Raw genomic sequence first — 20207 nt, forward strand, 5'->3', positions numbered from 1 at the left:
AAGGAAAATCGTATGTTTTCTATGGACTTTGTCTCACGGTCATTAGTGCTGCTGGCAGGTGTGACTTTCTCCCCGCAGGGGAGCTGACACAGCCCAGGGAGCCCAGCACCAGCCTGGCTCAGTGACGTGTCCTCAGTAGAGTCCAGAGCAAACGACACAGCTCACCCACGAGTGGGAAATGGCTTCACTTTAAATGCCCACATTGCCTGAAGTACACACAGAACCATATAAAATCATTTTTAATTAAAATATAAAAGTTTTCCAATATATTGCATTGAAGACATTTATGTAGAAAAAGCAATTGCAACGAACATGCTACATTGGCATTGAGATATCCTGAAAGCTTAAGTGCCCACTTTTAAACAACATTTTGGTATAATAAGCATATCCTCATATATTTCAGAGGGTACATATAATACTGAAAAATACTTCATGTAAAATCTAAGTTTATGTGCATACAAAAAAGTATTACACTGAATAGCTTATTTCAAACTGTGAAACACATTCAAAGTATTCACCTTATTAGACAACATGCAAACATTTTAACATTTAGATTGACATTTTAAATATATAAACCATAATTCTTTATAACTTTATATCAGAAAAGAAAGTCAGACAGAACACATATCTACATTGTGCATGCCACAAACGCAAACGTGTCTTCAAAACGGAAAGTACTGGGTCAATACACATGATTGTCACTTTACAAATATGGCTATTCACCTTCTTCATAATAAAATAGGAAGATCATGTATTATTTACATGAACTACTAATTATTTCATTTTTGGCAATCACTCAAGTAGCAGCAATTGGTTTAAAGGTCGATGTTTAAAAACTCTAAACTTACCTCGATGAATACTGAAGAACATACATCTGGTTAACATGAAGATGCACAATGCAAGATGCTTTGATGCAATAGAACTTCTCCCTTTCATCAAAGTCACAGACTCACGCTTGTAACCACTGAGACGGTGAGTTCTATTGTAGTTAGTTAGCTTGCTTTCGCTTATTGCAATAGAGGGGTTCCTAAGTTAAAGCTGGAAATAAGGCTGCCTGATGACCTACACGATAGTTCCAAAGATGCTTCATCTCCATTTCATACTGTAATGTAAGGGCTCTTCACTGAGCAGGGAATTGTCTGTAAACACACACACAAACACTGGGGGCCCCTTAACACTCACAGGAACTCTAAAATGAAGTTCCTGCGACACAAAGCCCACAGCCGAGTGAGTTATCTTTCTAAAAAGTGATCATCTCATTCATCAGTGACATGGAACATGTTTTAGAGGGAGGGACCCACCTAAGGAGCAACCTGTGAACTGGCAGGCAGTGACCCCCCAGAAGAAACATCCTCTTTTCATTAGTATTTGGAGGGAAATTTTTAACATTTATAAAAACAAAACAAAACCCCTACTAATGTTGGCAGATTAAAAAAAAATACTGTGTGGTGAACAGAGGTGACGAATGCTTTGACCTGGCCACTCTCCAGCTTCGAAGCTGCATTAGGAAGGCAGACTGAGGAACATTCTGCACGTCCCATGGGCGGTCAGCTATGGGCCTAGACTACGTGCCGGGCGAAGCCCAGGGTGAGGAGGAAGAGGCAGGAGTGGCAGGGGGCTCCGGCCTGGACGCCCGCCGATGGCAGGCTGCTGGAGACCTGCACCTGGGAAATGATGAGGGCAGAGAGGGGGACGTGGGAGGCCAGCGTAGGGCTGTCGGAGTTGATCAGGGATTCGATCTTCTCGGCTTCTTTATTGCAGGCCTCAATCTGGGAGAGGAAAGCATATTCTCTTAATATAAAACGATAGAACCCATGAAAAGGTGAAGTCAAATTCCACATCTACTCCCACATGGGGAATATGCTTTCACTTTGTCTTTTTCTTAGCCAAAGTGGCCTTTAATTATGGTCTTAATGTATTACATAAATAATAACAGCATCAACGGAAATCAAATCAGAAATGAAAGGATCCACAATGCCACTGTCCTTTCTTATCCACTGTCACTGCTTATCCACATTCAGACATTAGCTTCTCATGGTTAGACAGTCATAGGGAATGGACTTTCAGGCCTGTTCACACATCCATTAGACGGAAGGAGCAATTAGAGGCAAGCAATTAGACTGAATGAGCTTTCTAATGATGGCGGTTCAGAGGCCGCTTGCATTCTCCTTCGCTTGGGCCCTCACTATTTGGTGCTGAAACTTGGGGGTCTATGTGAGTGAGGTTCACATATTGTGGGGAAGAAGGACTGGGGCTCACAAGACCAGCTCAGCGGGCTCCTCCCCCCCCAGCGGGAGCACGGACTCAGGAGACAGGCGTCTGTTCTGCTTTGTCATCGTGTGACCTGTCACTCCCTCGCCTCCCTGGCCCAGCTGCCTGGTCTGTAGGATGAGCAGATGCATTCCGTCTGCCCACACTCAGAGAGACAGCATCTCAACCTCCCCCTCCCACTCAGCATCCTGCTGTCACATGTGCACCTGGCCCCTCGCCTGGCAGAGCGCTCGCGGCGCAGCGCTGTCCCTCAGGAGGGAGACGCCCAGCTGCTCCCTCCGGCCCTGCCGAAAGACCATGTCCTCACCCCGGTCCTCCCCCATCTGGCCCGTGCCCACCCGCTGCCAAGGCCACCACACTGAAGGTGACAAGATGCTGCACAACTGGGCGCTGGAGCCCACCTGCAGAGCTTTTGGAGAATGATCGACAGGAATGATCAGGATCACTATTTCGGATTCGATGCTGAAGTACCCAAATACGTCACACTGTGGGACGGACACATGCATGCGGATTTTCTCAAGTATGTCCAGAACGGTTATCGGCTTTTTGTTCGTTACCTAGAAAGAGAAGATAAATTCCTATGATCAGAAAAAAAAAAAAATTCCTCATTACTGCCTAAGCCAAGGAGGCTGTTTTGGCCAAGGAACCTGTAAGGGCAGGGCCCTGCCAGCTGGATTTAAAGTGGCTGCCAGTGGGGTTCTGCCTGACATGGAGCTCTACAGCTGAAACAAGCTCTCTCAGCAGACGCACTGTTTAAACGTGACCGTTCCGAGGATAAGGGGGACCTGGGGGTGATTTTTCGAGGCAGCGACAGGTACTGGCTGCTACGTGTCTGGGAGCCCTGTCTCCACAACAGTGGGCGGTAAAAGTGATGACACAGGAAAGGAAAAGAGGCAAAACTCTCCTGGGCGGTGGCTGGCTCTGAGGAATGGGCTGAGGGAGGGCAGGCAGCCCTGAAACCCTCTGGCGCCTCCCAGTCTCTGGCCCTCACCCGCTTCCTGTGCCAGGAGGGCCCTTTCCTAGAAAGGCTTGGGCTGTGCTGCTGGTCACCACCAGCCAGGGGTGAGGAAAGGAGCCCAGGATCGGGAGCCAGACGGCTGGGGTTCAAACCCTCCTTCTACCGCTGTGAGCCAAATGGCCTCGGGCACGCTGCTTCTCTGCAGTCAGTCTCTCCATCTATAAATAGGACCACACTCTCTACTCTGTAGGATTACTGCGGTTTACCGATAAGGTTTCCACCTAGCATCTAAAGCAATTTACCTTGGCAATTGTATCCAGTTTTTCTTTGTCAAACAAAACTCTTAGCATCCCAGCACACAGTGGGCAACAAGCACCTGTGCAACAGAAACCGCATCGTATGTGGTCAGAATTAGAAACAAGGACACAAAACAGCTGACATGCCCAACCCTTCGCTCTGTGCTAGGAGAGGTACAGCTGGCCTCCCTGGTGACTGCCCGTTATGCCCCTGACCAGCCCGGGGTCTCACAATCTATACATTGACCACATCCTTCCTCCATCGGCTTCCCCCTCCGCCGCTTCTCAGGGTGAGGAGCCATGCTGTGAGGCAGCCAGAGACACGCAGCCTAGACCTGCCCCGCCTCAGCCTCACTATGGCCCTGGGCTTTTGATCTCTACCGGCAAAGCAAGGAGCAGGTACTTCAGGGATTCCATGGGTGTTTAACGCTAATATAACTTTAAAAATTATTTTAAACTGTTAAAAAAAACAACCAAATATCAGAACAAGGTCTCCAGGAGGAAGGGGGCTTTGGCTTCCTCACTGCTGAGCCCCCGGTGACACATAGTGGAAGCTCAAAAAAACAATTGATGAATTCATGGGTGGAGGAGTGGACTTGCTGGTCTCCACACTAATCTGTTCTGACCTGGGATAAAGTCTCTTCTGCCTGCTCTGTTTAACTGAGGAGTAAGAGACTGCACGGTAAGCTATTTAAGAAAGACGGTTATCACTTATAATAGTCCTTTTACAAGACTTCCTCCAGTATGTGCAACTAACACAACTAAACTGGATGCTAAAGCCAATCGGAGACAACAACTCTCTTCTGTCTTTATCTTGAATCACGTGGGCTAGGCCTTCATCAAAACTACTTCAGTTATTCATTTGTTAATTACTAATTCTTTGTTCATTAACTTTTTAGTAATATACAATTTTAAAAGTAAACATACATTTGAACTAATAATCATAATTTTAGTAATTAAAAACTGCTTTATCTGTTTACATATAGGTGTTAGTATAAGATTTCGCTTGAAAAAAGTTTGCCATATTGTTTTAAAACCACTGGACCAGATGGTGTCTAAGGTAGAGTAAAGATTTTTTGAACATTTTAAATAAGCCAGTGACTCTCTCCTCAGGGACTCACTGGAGGCAGATAATTAAGGCTTCCCAATCCGTCACACACACACACACACACACACACACCCGCCCCCGACGTACCGGGTGGGACGATGGGTTTGCACTCAGCTGCGGAGAGCGAAGGACACCTCACGGCAGCACACTCGGTGGCAGAACCGTGCTCGGAGAGGACGCCGACGGCCTGGCAGGGCCCGTGGTAGTCCACAGCCACGCGGTCCGAGTAGGCTGCGCACACGCTGCGGTAGGTCTCCCCGTTGTGCCCGCAGACGGGCTCCGTGGCTCTGCAGAAGGGCTGAGGGCACATAAGTCACACTGAGCCCGGACACCTGTATGGCGCACTTTTCCCGACCAAGACCACAGAGTAGGTCTCCCCACTTTCAGGAAGGAGGAAAGATGCAGGTAAAGTTCTGGGGACCCTCTTATCAAGCTCCTGAGGTGGGCTACCCAGGGTGGAGGGGACAGGCGGGCTGTCCCAAAACAAACTGGAGCGATGACTGTTCTCAGCTGCTCTGGGGCTTGGTGCTCACTCATGTGAACCAATGTGAGGTAAAACTCCCCCTCCCTCAGACTCCTATCATTCCAGAAGTGCCTGCTTGGAGAAAACAAAATCCATCTTCATGTAAATATGGAGGCTTTATCACTTCACGCTTGGGAAAGGGGTAGGGAGAAGGAAGAGTGCAGCGATCCATGGGGCAGAGAGACTCGAGACCCCCCAGCAGGTGAGGACTCTGTGAGAGAGAGCCAGGAAGAGGGCACGGAGGAGAGAAGACTGGGAATTCAACCGCAGGTGTCAGAACACAAGCTCCGGGGAGACAAACGGAGGAAGGGATCTTCCTGACAATGAGGAGAGGAGTGAGGAGCAATCAGGCCAGGCGTTAGCTGGCTGCGGGCGGAGGACTCCCGGGGAGAGGGGCCAGCACCCAGATCGGTGGTGTGTGGGGGAAGCCTCAGCGGGGTTGGCCTTGAGGTTATTCTTAAAACATGAATACAGATCCCACAACCTTACAAGACACAAAGATACCCTGATACAAAAAGACACTGTCTCCGAGAAATTTTTGATTAATCTCAGTGATGTGATAGGGACTTCACCGCAGAGTGTTTGGAAAAGGACTCCTTTCTTGGTTGTTCTGATGCCCGTTCTTCCTGATTTGTTTTCGAGCGAGGCCCACAGAGCTACGGAAAGGGAAATGGTGTGGACTCGTGCCGGGGGTGTGAAACTTTAAATTCTTTTCCTATAAGAAGCCACTCTCTTTTCTCGCTTGTACACCAGATGGGCAAAGGCACACACACTAGCAAGGAGGTCCTCGGAGTTGGGCCGAGTTCTCTGGATGGGACAGGGTTCACAGACGACCCCCGAGCGGTCCTCCTGCTGATCCTCCTGTAGAAGACCTTAAGCCAGTTCAGTGCTCTGACACGCGGGCTCGCCAGCCATCCACCTGTACCTGGCACGGGCCTTTGTACAAGAGGCTCTTCCCTCGCTGGTACAAAGTGCAGAGATTGCTGTGCTCCATGTGGTTTGTGTCACAAACAGGATCTCGGACCTGGTCGCAGGTGAGCTGTCGTGGCAAACACTCGAACTGGCTGCACCCAAATTTGTCAAAAGTCGTCAGGCAGACTTGTGGCTTGGGTATGCATCTGAGAAACACAAATGTGCACCAGGAGTCAGGAAGGATCATGGGGAGGGGGCGGCAGAGCACTGACAAGGCACAGGAGGTCAAGCAGGAGAGAAACTGAAAACACTTCCTATCCCCAAGGAGAGCAGCAGTCAGGCACTCACAGAGTAGCTCTCAGGGAGAAAATCCCACACCAGTGCTATGGGAATCAGTCATCGTGGGCGGGGGGAGCCTGCAGAAAGCACGGAGGATAAGCAGGGCTGCAGTGGCCTGAAGGCTGAGGAAGCAGCATATGCAAAGGTGTGATGCTAAGACTGTGGTGCTGAGGAAGGAGGCGATCCTGAGGGCAGGAGCAGAGAATGCACAGGTAGGAATCCTGACCTGAGGCCATCAAGTGGGGCTGCTGCTAGCAGCCTTGAACTCACTAATGAAGCATTTTCAGGGACTTAATTTGTAGCCTGGCTAATATCAGTCTGTCTTAGAGAAGGCTTCACAATGTATGCTGAAAAATCCAGGTTTCTGTGCTTACGAGCCGAGGACCTGATGCTGGCTGGTTGCGAGTCACTGAGAGAACATCACTCCATGAGCTGGGTTTTCCTGAAAACATCTGGACCTTGCTTCATTCTCAATTCCTGAACTAAGAAGGATTAGGGATGATGATTCTTTTCTTCTTTAGACTTTTCTGCTTCCCTCATTTCTATAAAGAGTATTTATAATTTTCTAAAGGAAGATAAAATGTTTAGCTCTCACTGGGTCTTTGAAATAACAGGACATACAAATATTAGTCTGTAAAACAAGGAAGATTATAGTAGCCTGCATTATTTAATTTCAAAGGAAATTACTTCTATCCTTTTTAGGAATGAGCCTCTTGCACTGAAACCACCACCACCACCATCGCTACTACTATTTATGGTTGTCTTTTTTCATCTAAAATTAGATTGTGTGCAGTTATGGAAATTTAAGATATTTGAAGGGAAATAATAGACTGCATTTGAACTTCTGTCATGTTAAAGTAATAATAGTTAGGGGTTTGTATACAGTAGCTAGAGTTACTCACCCTAACTATTAAAAGCACCCTTTCTCTTCTTTTTATTTTTTTATTTGAGAGAGGAAGAGAGGAGAGAGAGATAGATTTGTTGTTCCCCTTATTTACGCACTCATTGGTTGATTCTTGTATGCCCTGACCGGCGATCAAACCTTGGTTTACCAGGACATGCTGATTCAAAGAGCATGTGAATTTCAAACTTTGGACAAACAATAACCAACTGAGCTACCTGACATTTTTTCAAGTGTTTAAGAATTATCTGTTATTTCTTTTTCTATGTTTATGTCCTTGGTCCATTTTTCTATTAGGTTATCACTCTTTGCCAGTTTTTATATTAGACTGTTGATCTCTTTTAGATTGATTTTAGATTTTTATATTAGACTGTTGATCTCTTTTAGATTGATGTCCTTGTAATGTCCTTACATTACAAGGACATCAGCCTTTCTCTGTGATATTCTTCCCAGTTTGTTATTTGTCTGTGACCAGGAAGAACATTCTCATTTTCATATAGCTGCATTTTTTCAATCTTTTATGCTGATTTTGTATTATACTCAGAAAGGACATCCCACTTTTGAGATTTTATGCATTTTTTAAATTATAAAACCAAGACTATCTATTAGAAAGATTAGCAAGTAGAGAAAAACAAATAAGCAAATACAAAACAACCCTCAAGTCTGTCTCCTAATACAACTATATTATCCTTTTGGCTTATTTCTTTATGTGTTTTTTTGTTTGTTTTTGTTTTTGTTTTTTTAGCACCCTGTCTTCATTCCATAGGAACTTTATTGCCTTAGTTTTCATGGTATAAACTTTGCCAGATGGGTAACCAATTCTCCTTGCTATTTCTTTTAACATATCATAAAATCTTCCTCTTCCTCCATACTGCACAGAGTTTTAAGGATGGAGAGAGCCAATTGCTTATTTCCACAAAATCCTTCGTCAGGAAAGACTGTGGCCCTGGGATGGGCCTGCCCAGGCCCACGGGCTGGCCAGGGAGACCCCATTCTAGAAGGCGGCAATCTCAGAGTCAGCAGGACACTTGCCCTGTGGCCACCACATACAGAAATCCATGAAGGATGGGTCAACTACACCCTGAACTCACGAGAAGACTGCAGAGAAAGGGGCCCCTAAACAAATAATTTCCAATAATAATGAAGTTGATTTCTCACATTCAGTTCTTAAAATGGAGGGAGGTAAGCAAAAGAAAATTTCCCATTATTGTCGGGCATAAATAGCTAACACTTAGAATACATTCATTTCTCTAGTCTCATGTTACCCCTCCTTGCCTCACACTTTCTGTTTCAGTGTTTACAAAGCTGTTGCTATAGCTCCCAGCATACACTGTGCTATCTCCTCATTTCCAGCAGCCAGGATCTTTGCTCTCTGCCTTCACCACCAACACTGTAAACCTTGCCCGTGATGTCCCCCTCACCTTTCCAGATGAATGTCACCTCATTCAGGCTTTCTTGCCCCCCCACCCCCCAGGCTGTCCCAGCTGCTCCCCTCCCCTCCCAGGCCCCCGGCACACACATGCTACCAACCAGCTGCTGTCCCATGACTCCAACAGGGCAGAGACCCTCTGAGTTCCCCTTGGTACTTTCACTGTCTGTACAAACTAGATGCTTAGTAAGTGCTCGTCTTCAGTTAAAAGGATGAGGAGCCATCTGACTTACCTTTGGTTTTTGGGGCAGGGGTTAGGATTACAGGGGTCCTTTGAGATGCATGACCCGAACTCAAACTGCTGGTCTTGGAGGCCCACACAGCGAGCAATGCAGGCACTGGGGTAGGTGCGTCCATTCTGCCCACACACAGGGACGAACTGGTCGGCGCAATTACAGGGCAGTCCTGAAGAAAGGAAACAGTCTCAAGATGTATACTTGTCTTTTCCCCTTTCCCTATTTCCTCAGGAAGACAAACCACTAACAATCATGCAGAGGTCTCACGTGAAGACAGATAGAAAATTAAGTTAAAAAAAAAAAATCCCTACAATCTCTGAAAGGCAGCAGGCTCTGAGAAGCCATTTGCTGAATAATGGCTTTCCTTTGTACCATTTATTGCCAGGCAATTGAGGGCCCCCAGACTTGGATGCCAAGGTTAGAGACCCTATAAACAAAGTATAAGTTGAAAAAGTAAAGAATGTTCCTCCCAATCTGGAGTATAAAATCTAGAATTTAGAAGTTTAAAGGCTTGGTTGGGAGATTTCTAGAATGTACCCACCTTAGATTTTAGGTAAGCAGAATATGGACCAACAAGTACAAAAAACAAGATGAAGTAGAAAAGGTTATAACTCATCACATAGGTTCTTCCCATCTCCTTCCGGAAGGAAGAGAACAAGGTAAGTAGGAAAATTATTGTAGTAGTTTTGAGGCTTAAGAATTTTTTTAAAAAATATATTTTTATTAGTTTTGTACAGAGAGGAAGGGAGAGAGATAGAGAGTCAGAAACATCAATGAGAGAGAGTCATCGATCAGCTGCCTCTTGCACCACCCCCACCGGGGATATGCCCGAAACCAAGGTAAATGCCCTTGACCAGAATCGAATCGAACCCGGGGACCTTTCAGTCCCCAAGCCGACGCTCTATCCATTGAGCCAAACTTGTTTTGGCGAGGCTTAAGAATTTTTATGAATCAATCTCAATCTCTCTCTCTCTCTCTCTCTCTCTCTCTCTCTCTCTCTCTCTCTCTCTCTTAGTGATGTTTGGACTGGAACACTATCTGGGCACCAAACAATATACATTTTTGGGGCCAGTAAAACCTCCTCCTGAGAGTATGCTAGCTGAATAGTGATTAACTTAATTTATCCCAGGACATGAGGGGCTGCAGGGAAAGGGGTCCTCCTAATTGTAAAGTCCATCTTTCAAAATCATTTAAATATAAGTAAATAAATAAAAGTCTTCCGGCTACATCCTTAGTTCACTCTTCATTCTTATGGAAGTTTCATGGTTTTTCTAAGCAGAATTATCATCCTCAGTAGAGCAGAGCAGATAAAGGATATTAAGTAAAGAACAACAATTAGCAGTGAGGGCTGGTGCTTATTAGGATTGATAGAAGATGGGCCGGAGTTCATCTTGCCCATACTTCCCCATCAGCCTCCTGTTCACTTCTCATTTCCAATGTGCTGGAGACACAGTGTAGGTATACCCTCTCCTGTTCTCCCCGACCCCATGCCAGGGAAAGAAAGATCAAACTGCTGTAGCAGAATGAAACCAGACCAGGGCAACCACCTGGTTCCTCTTCACCCAGAACCAGCGGTATTTCAGGCCTGGGAAAGAGCAGAGGCCAATAGGCACCAGCAGACCGTGCTGCTGCTGTTGACAACTGCAGCCTCATCTCAAGAAAAGAGCATCTCATCTCACCAACATTTTCACCAACTGTAGCTGGCGTGAGCATTCCAGTAGCAGAAAGCATGGGAAAGTCAAGAAAATAGTATTCTTAATTAATTGTTCAGAAAAATTCTTATCTCAAAATTAAAATAATTTTCTTGAGAAATCCCTAAGGAAACAAGTGGAAAGAACCCATGTGAGGAGTTTACAGCCTTCTGTCTTGTTTTTGGAATTACCCTTTAACTCGCCAGAAATCCCCCAAGCCAGACTTCAAACATCCTAATTCCAGATTCTATACACCAGACTGGGAGAAACAGTCTTTCATTTTCATACTTAAAGCTTGGTTTATAGGGGTCTCTACCTATAATGAAATGAAGCAGCGGGCTGAACTAAGATAGGTCATGGAATAAAGAGGTGAGCCTGGCTGGTGTGGCTCAGTAGTTGAACAACAACCTATGAACAGGAAGTCATGGTTTGATTCCTGGTCAGGGTACATGCCCGGGTTTCAGGCTCGGTCCCCAGTGGGAGGCAGCTGATCAACGATTCTCTCTCCTAATCGATGTTTCTATTTCTTCCTCTCCCTTATTCTCTGAAATCAATACAAATATATTTTTTTAAAAAGGAGGGTGAGAAAAGCATCTCTCTATATATAAAAGTTAAACGACCAGAACAACCGAAACAACTAGTTGCTATGACATGGACTACAGTGTCCAACCATCTTGATCGGAGCCCCGATCAGCCCCCCAAATCTCCATTGGCCCCTCCCCCGGCCTGGCCCTGCCCCAAATTGCCCCCTGGCTAGCCAAGCCCCAATCGGGGGCAGGGCCAGTCGGCCAACCTCCTGCATCCCCTTCCTCTCTCCCCCCACCAGGCTGGCCCCAATGGCCTGCATCAGGGCAGGCCAACTGGACCCCACCCATACACAAATTTGTGCACTGGGCCTCTAGTGAGAACAGAAACAAACAGAAAATACACAGGCATTTTAGATCATGACCATACTTGCAGGGGTAAATGGGGTATTTTAGCAGGTAGAAAAGTTCCATTTAACTAAAACCATCCCAATCACTGACCCTGTTCTTTTTGCATGAAATTCCAGAATATTAGTGTTGGAGGGGCCCTAAGAAACCATTTCGTTCAATGCCTTTAATCCATAAGGAGGAAACAGATCCAGAGAGGGAAAGTATCTTGCTCTTATATATAAAGATTATGCACTCATTTCACTGTGTATTTTTGCAATTAAGGCAAGACCAGAGAAGCTGCCGGAAGGAAAAATGGGTACAAAGGGATGCTGGCCTGCGGGGGTCAGCGCGAGTGATCACGGTTACCTGTGAAGGTGCGGCGGTCATCTTCTGAACTGTGCTCACTGAGGCACAGGCGGGTAGAGCACACCAAATTGCCAGCGAAACAAGAACAAACATTGCAGTCGATATTAAAGGATGTCCCATGACCTGAGATAAATAAAATGTTGTTCCATATCATGCATTTATAAATAATCATAAATCTAAAGTTTAATAGTTTTAAAATAGAAGTTCTTGAATTGACTTCTGAATATACAATTAGGGAATTAGTTAATCTGTATATTTATATTTGTGTATTTCTCCCCCACCCTCTCCCGCAAAGCCCTAACGGGCTGGCCTCACCAGACTGCTCCCTATTCTCTGAGAATGTTTCTGGCTGCTCTTCTGCCTCAAATGCTCTCCTCCTTCTGGGACTTCACTCATCTCCCCAGGACCAGCCCTGATGCCACCTCTGGACCACAGATTCTCCAGTGCCCTGGCAGAAATGACTAGCTTCTTCAAGAGTGCTTGGTTTGCTACTTTTTGTGGCTCAAATTCTCTCCCCTCTTATCATAGAAAGCGTGACCTCGATCCCTCCTAAGTCTCAGCTCCACAGGCACTGGCATGCTCTTTTGTACAGAATAGGTATTAGTAATCAGAGAACGTTTATGAGAGGAATGAGTTTGTTTATCATTAGATATTTTCTGTGATACAAAGTACCACTTGACTTTTTTTTTAGCTAAGTAGAATATGGACTAAAAACGAATACCTGAATTGCTTGAGGGCCAAGAGCCAAGAGCACGCTTTTTTCAAATAAGGTCTCACACATAAAACTTAGCGTAGTGCATGGCATACAGTTAAAAGTTGACTAAGTGTTAATTATTATTAGCTTTTAGTCCTTTCTTGAGGAGGCTTTAAGAGAATTCCTCAGAAGTCCTAGTGTCCTTGTATAGTTTGAAAAATACTGCTCTGGAGTATCTGATTTGTAGACTTTGGTGAGAATCCATTCAATGTTCTTCCTACAAAGTTAAGATAACTAATCTCATATTAAAAACAGAAAACAAATAAATGCAGTTCAAGACTCACTTTTTCTTTTTCCTCCAACAATACAAGACTTCTGAAGGTCTATACAGTGCATCTCCATGCAGTTTTCTAAGAGCCCAGTATGTCCACAGGAGCAAATTTTATAACAGCCAACTTCTGAGCCTGCAGACGATGGCACCTGGATTAGTGTCCCTTGACGGACGATGAAATCAGAGGCTTCTCCCAATTTGCAACCTGTGCAAACAAACATTAGCTGAGAGAGATGGTCTTGTTCTGCGACACTATTTTATGCATAGATATACTTCATATAAGTCTTATAGGTTCTGTGTGTCTATTAAAGATTAAGAGACTTTTTCACCAAAGTAAGTAATTGTTTTGATTCACTGGCCAAAAACATATTCTTGCAAACAAAAATTCCATGTTTTGTGAGATGGTGGTGATTAAGGACTTATATCCCAAAGTTAGCTATATTTCATTTAAAATTGCTAAAAGATATGCAGTTGTTTTTTTGGGGGGGGAGGCTTATCAAAGATATTTTAAAATCATAGATATTTTTAAAATAGAGTATAAAAACTGATACCATTTTTAGGATAATTTTGGTCAGAAAACTTTTAGTGATACAATGTTAAGTATACCTTAAATTCTTTTAAAAAAATAAATATTTTATTGATTTTTTTTTTACAGAGAGGAAGGGAGAGGGACAAAGAGTCAGAAACATCTATGAGAGAGAAACATTGATCAGCTGTCTCCTGCACACCTCCCACTGAGAAAGTGCCCGCAACCAAGGCACATGCCCCTGACTGGAATCAAACCCGGGACCCTTCAGTTCGCAGGCCGACACTCTATCCACTAAGCCAAACCAGTCAGGGCAGTATACCTTAAATTCTCTAAAAAATTGAATATCTGATTGGGCTTAAGGAAAAACCATTAATTTAAAATTTTAACAAGATTTGTTATGACTCTATAGCTGGTATATTATGGTATTATATTATACAAATATTATAGATGATCCTTTAAGACATCATGCTGATTTAATTTTATCTTTTGTTCCTTTTTACTTTACACACATTTAAAAAGTTAAGCCTAACATGATATAGAAACATTTTCAACTGGGATATAAATAAAAGAAGGCACAATGTTGCCCCAACTATATTTTAAAGGAACTGACAAAGAGCTAAAGACTACAAAAATTCTATGGGCTAAAAATTTTTCAGCCTTAAAGTCATATACATTTCTATACAACATTAAATCTGTGGAGTTGTCCTAGCCGGTTTGGCTTAGTGGATAGGACATCGGCCCATGGATCCAAGGGTCCCGGGTTTGATTCCGGTCAAGGGCATTTATCTCAGGCTCCTCCCTGGCCCAGGTCCTGGTGCAGAAGGCAACCAATTAATGTGTTTTTCTCATAACGATATTTCTCTCTGTCTTTCCCTCTCTCTTCCACTCTCTCTAAAAAATCAATGGAAAAATATCCTCAGGTGAGGATTAAAAAAATAAATAAAAATTTGTGGAGTAATTACACATCCCACTTGAGAATGCCTTTTCTCTAAATATTACAAAAAGGAAAACCACAAACAACATGCAGTACATATTCTCAAACATTACAACACGAAGCACAAAGTACAAAAAGCTGGTCCAAAGTTCTTTTTCCGTCTGTTGTCCAGAACCATATAACCTTTATGAGAGCCTGGTTTTGGGTCAATATTAATTTATAATCTAAATGACTATTGAAAATTACATTTGTCTTTGTCATTTTCTGCTTACATAAATAACGTTTACTAGGAAAACCACAAACATTATAGACAAACAATTTAGAAAATAAAGTTCCTTGTAATCTTCTAGGATAACTCCTATAAAGAAATGCCAGCAACATACCCATAGTCATTACACTCCCACCCCCATCCACCTCTTACCTTGAACACAAGAGTATGGGAGGCAGGGATCTCCAGATGGACACCCTTTCCGGTTCACCTCACAGAGCTCATTAGCAGGGCAAGGATTGGGGTTACAGGGATGAGTCACCTCTTCTACAATGTTACCTAAAGTGCTTGGCCCTGAAAACAAAAACACACATCAGTTTAACATAAACAAAAGAGTAGCAGAGGTCTGTAATTTACCTGAATTAATTATGTATGAAATAAATGGACAGCTGATAAGCATAAAGCAAGGCCCTATTCTAGTAACTATTAAAACATCCAGATTTTCTGGCCATTTGTGAATTTAATACAGACATACATTCATTCGTTCACTTGGGTATATACCGTGTTTCCCCGAAAATAAGACATCCTCCGAAAATAAGACCTAGTGCGTGGAAAGATAAGACATCCCCTGAAAATAAGACCTAGCGCAACTTTGGGAGAAAAAATTAATATAAGACACTGTCTTATTTTCAGGGAAACAGGGTAGAATACTAGAGGCCAGGTTCAATTTGTACATTTAGGGCAGGGGGAGGAGGGGAGGGAGTAGGAGGGATCCCTCCGCCCAGCCCGTGCCCTCTCCCTGAAGCCCTCAGGGATGTCCGACTGCCAGCTTAGGCCTGCTCTCCGCAAGGGACATCCTTAGCGCTGCTGTGGAGGTTGGAGAGGCTCCCGCCACCACCACTGCGCTCGCCAGCCGTCAGCCTGGCTTCTGGCTGAGTGGCATTCCCCCTGTGGGAGCGCTCTGACCACCGGGAGGCAGCTCCTACATTGAGCATCTGCCCCCTGGTGGCCAGTGCGTGTTATAGTGACTGGTCATTCCACTGATTGGTCAATTTGCATACTAGCCTTTTATTATATAGGATGCCTGCCAAGGTTCTAGGCACTGGAGATATAGCAGTGAATAAAACAGACACACCTGAACAGTTTATATTTTGGTCTGGTCAGGAAATAGATAATAGAGAGAGAGGGAGGGAGGGAGAGAATTTTGTGAATACATTCATTTTGCTTACTTGATTTTAGGCCAGACTCAGACTTTAAGGCTGATAGAGGTAGAAGGGCTACTGGAGTTTCTCATCCAGTCCAATCATTTATAAATATGGAAGCTGAGGTTCAAAGGTGTGGTCTGCTCAAAATCACAGAGGCCTATGATTCAGTCTAATGCTTTCATTTTTTGTTATACTAGTCACAAAAGCTAAGGGAAATAGTTTTGGTCTTGAGAAAATATGGCAGATATTTCATTAGAACTCCAATTTTACTGAGGATGGCAATGGGCCCACAGCTAAAAAGGTAACCTTACCCGCATTACCACCATCCAGAACTGAAATATCATCGCTGACATGTACACATAAGGAACTGTTTGACATTGAAATTGGGTCTCAAAAGAACTGGTGGCCCAGAAAGAAGCTCACTAAAGACTGATTCATATGCCTTTCAGCATAATGATTATTGCTTGTCTCATTTTTTATTCTTATAAGTATATTTCCAGTAGGACATGATCTCACTCATCTAGGGGAAATGATGAACAACACAGACTGATGAACAAGAACAGACCCAGAGATAAGGAGCCATGGGTCAGACTGTTGGGCCTCAAAGGGAGGGTGGAGATAAAAGGGAGAGATCAACCAAAGGACTTATGTGCACATATATGAGCCTAACCAGTGGTCAAGACAATAGGGGGGTGGGACATGAGTGTAGGGGGGTGGGGGATTGGAAAGGGGGATTGAGGACAAATATGTGATACCTTAATCAATAAAGAAATTAATAAAAAAATAAAAATAAAAAAGTAAAAAGGTAACCTTTCCCAGTTTCCCTTACAATTAGGGGTGGTTTTCCCTTACACTAGGATATGGTGGCGAGGATTCCAGCAGCCATGTTGTGATGATAAATTACATGAAGTAATTTTGATGATGGAAGCCAAGCACTAAAGATGATGGAGCAAGAAAAAGGATCCTGGATTCCTGATGATGGAACCATAATAACAGCCCTAGACTATTTCTTTCTGGGCTTTCTTTTACTTCTATCTGTTCTGTTATTTGCAATGGAACTTAATCCTACCTGACACAGAAAACAAAGCAGGAGCTAAATTCACTCTTTCTGGCCAGTTCATGGCACTAACGCCCCCTGGTGGCAACCTACACACTCCTTGGTGTGCAGGTGTTCCACTTGTTACCCCTGGTTTCCACCATACAGTCACCTCCTGCCAGGAAGCTCGGATCCAGGATCCCTCAATGGGATACCAACATTTTCTTCTAGCTCTCAGCAGTATTTGGCAGAGAAAAAAAGTTTCATTTTCATTACAAACCATCATTTGTTACTCCCTGTTTGGTGGGTGAGTCCAGCCAATGCATAGCTTGGGGAAATTCCACTTGCTAGTAAATTATGGCAAGGATACAGCAATGATATGGAACTGGTTATCTGAGAATGTTGGCCCCTGGCTCACTGCTTAGAATTCCTGATCCCAACAGCTCACTAGCTCCTCAGTCTGATATAATAATTGCTTCTGTTTATATATTTTAAGATGACAATGATTTCCAAAATGGCCAACCAAGTAAGATAAGAGTCACCAATTGAGAAAGTAACATTAAACCACATGTTCATCCAAAGCAAACATTAAGGGCAGAGATAGAAGGAGACATGTTTGGAAGTTTAAAAATCTTACTGAGGTATGTATCCAAAGGTATACAACTCTCCAGGTCATCTGTAGGTGACAGAAGCTCACAAATACTTTCAGCTGTATGGTCTTCAGGGAATTTGTTCTGGTCCCCACATTTCTTGAGAATTTCCACACAGTCTGATCTTAAAAAGGAAAATACATACAAATTTAGGGGTCCAGGAACCTCCTCATATTGTCTAATCCAGTGGTCACCAACCGGTGGTCTGCAGACCACTGGTGGCCTAGGAGGTCTGAAAGGCTGGCAACTGCTGGTCTAGTCAATATCAATTCTTTTCCTGAAGCTTTCTAGAAAGTGCATTTTATTTTTTTAAATGTTATTTTATTGTTTAAAGTATTATAAATAGTAGTACGTATGTCTCCTTTTTCTCCCCATTGACCTTCCCCCGTAATCCCCTCCCTCCACACCCCAGTGTCTTACATCATTGGTTATGCATACAAGTCCTTCGGTTGATCTCTCACCTCCTCCTCCACCCTCCCCAGCCTTCCTGCTGTAGTTGGACAGTTTGTTCCATGCTTCTTTGCCTCTGTATCTATTTTTGTTCATCAGTTTATAATGTTCTTTATATTCCACAAATGAGTGAGATCCTGTGGTATTTTTCTTAGAAAGTGAGTTTTAATAACAATATTTCACACTTGGTTAGGTCTAAGTATAGCAAAAAAGAACAGGAATCACAGCACACTTTAGGTTGAATACCCTGTTTCCCCGAAAATAAGACAGTGTCTTATATTAATTTTTTCTCTCAAAGTTGCACTATTTTCAGGGGATGTCTTATTTTTGGGGAAACATGGTAGTAAGCAATGTATTACACTATGGAAGCATCCCAAACTTTCTCTTAAGAACCTGAAATCAAAGGCCTTGCTCAAATTTTGTAATTATACTTACTGTTACTAACATCATAGTAGCTTTTCACTCTTTGAAAGGACATTAACTTAGGCTAGTTGATTTGCTCTTTGCAAAATTATACATCCTTTCTCTTAGGACCTTATGCATGCTTGCTTTTCCTCTCCTTTTATTCTTTTTAAAAATATTCTTTTAGTTATAAACATTAAGGTGTTTGGTCTATAACATTTAGAATGCCCACTACTTCATTAGGAATTTGACTCCTATAAGTTTTCTATGCTAAGAGTCTATAAATTTATCACATGTTGACACTTGCTTGTCATCCAATAGTTACCCTCATCTCTCCCCTAATCAGGTCATCCCCAAATCATGTCAGAGGATGGATCTGAACCCTGGTTAAAACTGAAATAATCAGCAATCAGTCATTAAGGGCTCAGTTGCACCAGCCACACAATTTAGGGGCTGGATATTAATTTGGTTTTGGAAAAACTTTTAAAAAAGTGTTTGCAAAGCAGCTGACATTGAATACAATGTAGTTAATGCTTTTGGCTTCACCCACCATAGCAGCTTTCATCTTTATTTTGTCCTAGATCTCCTAAGCAAACCACTCATAAGTGTTTACTAGGAACAGGCCCTAAGGACTATATGCATTAACTCCTTCATTTATCAAACATGTGTCAGGATTATCTAATCCCCAAAGAGGAGAAAGAGGAAACAAGAAAAAAGCAGGCAAGAAGAATAAACTCAAAGAGAGCCATGTTGAACAGAATATAAGTAAACAATTGAAAAAAAAAATTGTGCATTGAAGATACTCAATAAATGTTCGTTGAATCAAGTTCTTTAAGATAAGTAAAAATAAAGGTCTACAGAAATCGGTAGTAAGGATAGACTATCAGATGGAGAAAAGTGGGAAAATTCCAGCGGAAAGCAGGAATTTGAGAGGGGTTAGGAAGGACAGGCTGTGGGCAAATGGAGATGTAGGAAAAAATTTCAAGCTAAGGAAGAAACGTGGGAAAGCCAGGGACCTGCGGGGGTGATGGGCAAAGGGAAGCAGCTGGAGAGAAGACTCCAATAGGCCATGGGTGAAGGTCATGGAGGGTCTGAACCCAAACTGGAGAGTCTTTATGATGAAAGAAACTTACTTGCAAATAATACTCCCTCGGGATTTACTATGACAAGGTTTAATCTGCAGGGAGCAAGCTATTGCTTTCCACATTTCTGGCTGGCACTTTTTAATGTCAAGAACAGGTATGTTGATAAATGGCATCTTTATGCTTCCTTTTTCCCATAGCTTCATGTCATTCATGGCTCCTTGATCTGACTGAGCATTACAACTCCTGAAAAGCTCTGTTGGCCTGAAGAGAAAAAAAGGCCAGATGGGATCAAGAGGCAATTACTTTATAGAGAGAAGCGATGGGTAACATTCTAATCAGAAAATCCTCCTAGATTAGAAGGAACTCTGTTACAGTGCTTCCTTTCCCAGAGAGGATTTACCACATGGAGTAAAGCATTTAAAGATGAAATCATAAAGAAAGACTACTTCCTTTTAACTTAACAAAATCAGAATATAGTGGTCTTTTCACTTATTTAAAAACAAGAAAACCAAGGACAAAATATTTCCATTCCATGTACAGTGATTTGCTCCTACCTGTTGTTAAAATTAGTACAGTAAGTAAGGTTTCTACAGCCCAACTGGCAAGGTTCCCGAACATCTGCTAAACAGGTCAACATGGACACTTCCACCGGATTATATTCACAAAAGCGATCAAACTCTTGCCAACTCTGTGTATTGCCCCAGCTCATACTATAAAGTTTAGTGCACAGTTCCCTGAA

General features: G+C 43.3%; 1 protein-coding gene across 3 annotated transcripts in view; it reads right to left on the reverse strand.

Annotated features, from left to right (window-relative positions):
• Positions 1-221: 221 nt before the first annotated feature.
• The window catches only part of RECK (reversion inducing cysteine rich protein with kazal motifs), a 54166-nt gene continuing 34180 nt past the window's right edge, over positions 222-20207 (reverse strand). For 2 of the 3 annotated variants that reach the window (XM_036433362.2, XM_036433365.2), the window contains 12 exons: positions 20023-20202; positions 19517-19729; positions 17519-17655; positions 14854-14994; positions 12983-13174; positions 11945-12067; positions 8971-9142; positions 6082-6274; positions 4721-4931; positions 3532-3605; positions 2673-2828; positions 222-1769 (listed from right to left, as the gene is read on the reverse strand). In XM_036433362.2, coding sequence (XP_036289255.1) covers positions 1560-1769; positions 2673-2828; positions 3532-3605; positions 4721-4931; positions 6082-6274; positions 8971-9142; positions 11945-12067; positions 12983-13174; positions 14854-14994; positions 17519-17655; positions 19517-19729; positions 20023-20202 — 2002 coding nt within the window. In that variant the 3' untranslated portion in view covers positions 222-1559. The remainder of the gene's footprint in view (positions 1770-2672; positions 2829-3531; positions 3606-4720; positions 4932-6081; positions 6275-8970; positions 9143-11944; positions 12068-12982; positions 13175-14853; positions 14995-17518; positions 17656-19516; positions 19730-20022; positions 20203-20207) is intronic. The other variant, XM_036433364.2, reaches the window with a different exon arrangement.

This window comes from Pipistrellus kuhlii, unplaced genomic scaffold (genome assembly GCF_014108245.1).
Source record: "Pipistrellus kuhlii isolate mPipKuh1 unplaced genomic scaffold, mPipKuh1.p scaffold_m20_p_12, whole genome shotgun sequence".
NCBI classification, from domain to species: Eukaryota; Metazoa; Chordata; class Mammalia; order Chiroptera; family Vespertilionidae; genus Pipistrellus; species Pipistrellus kuhlii.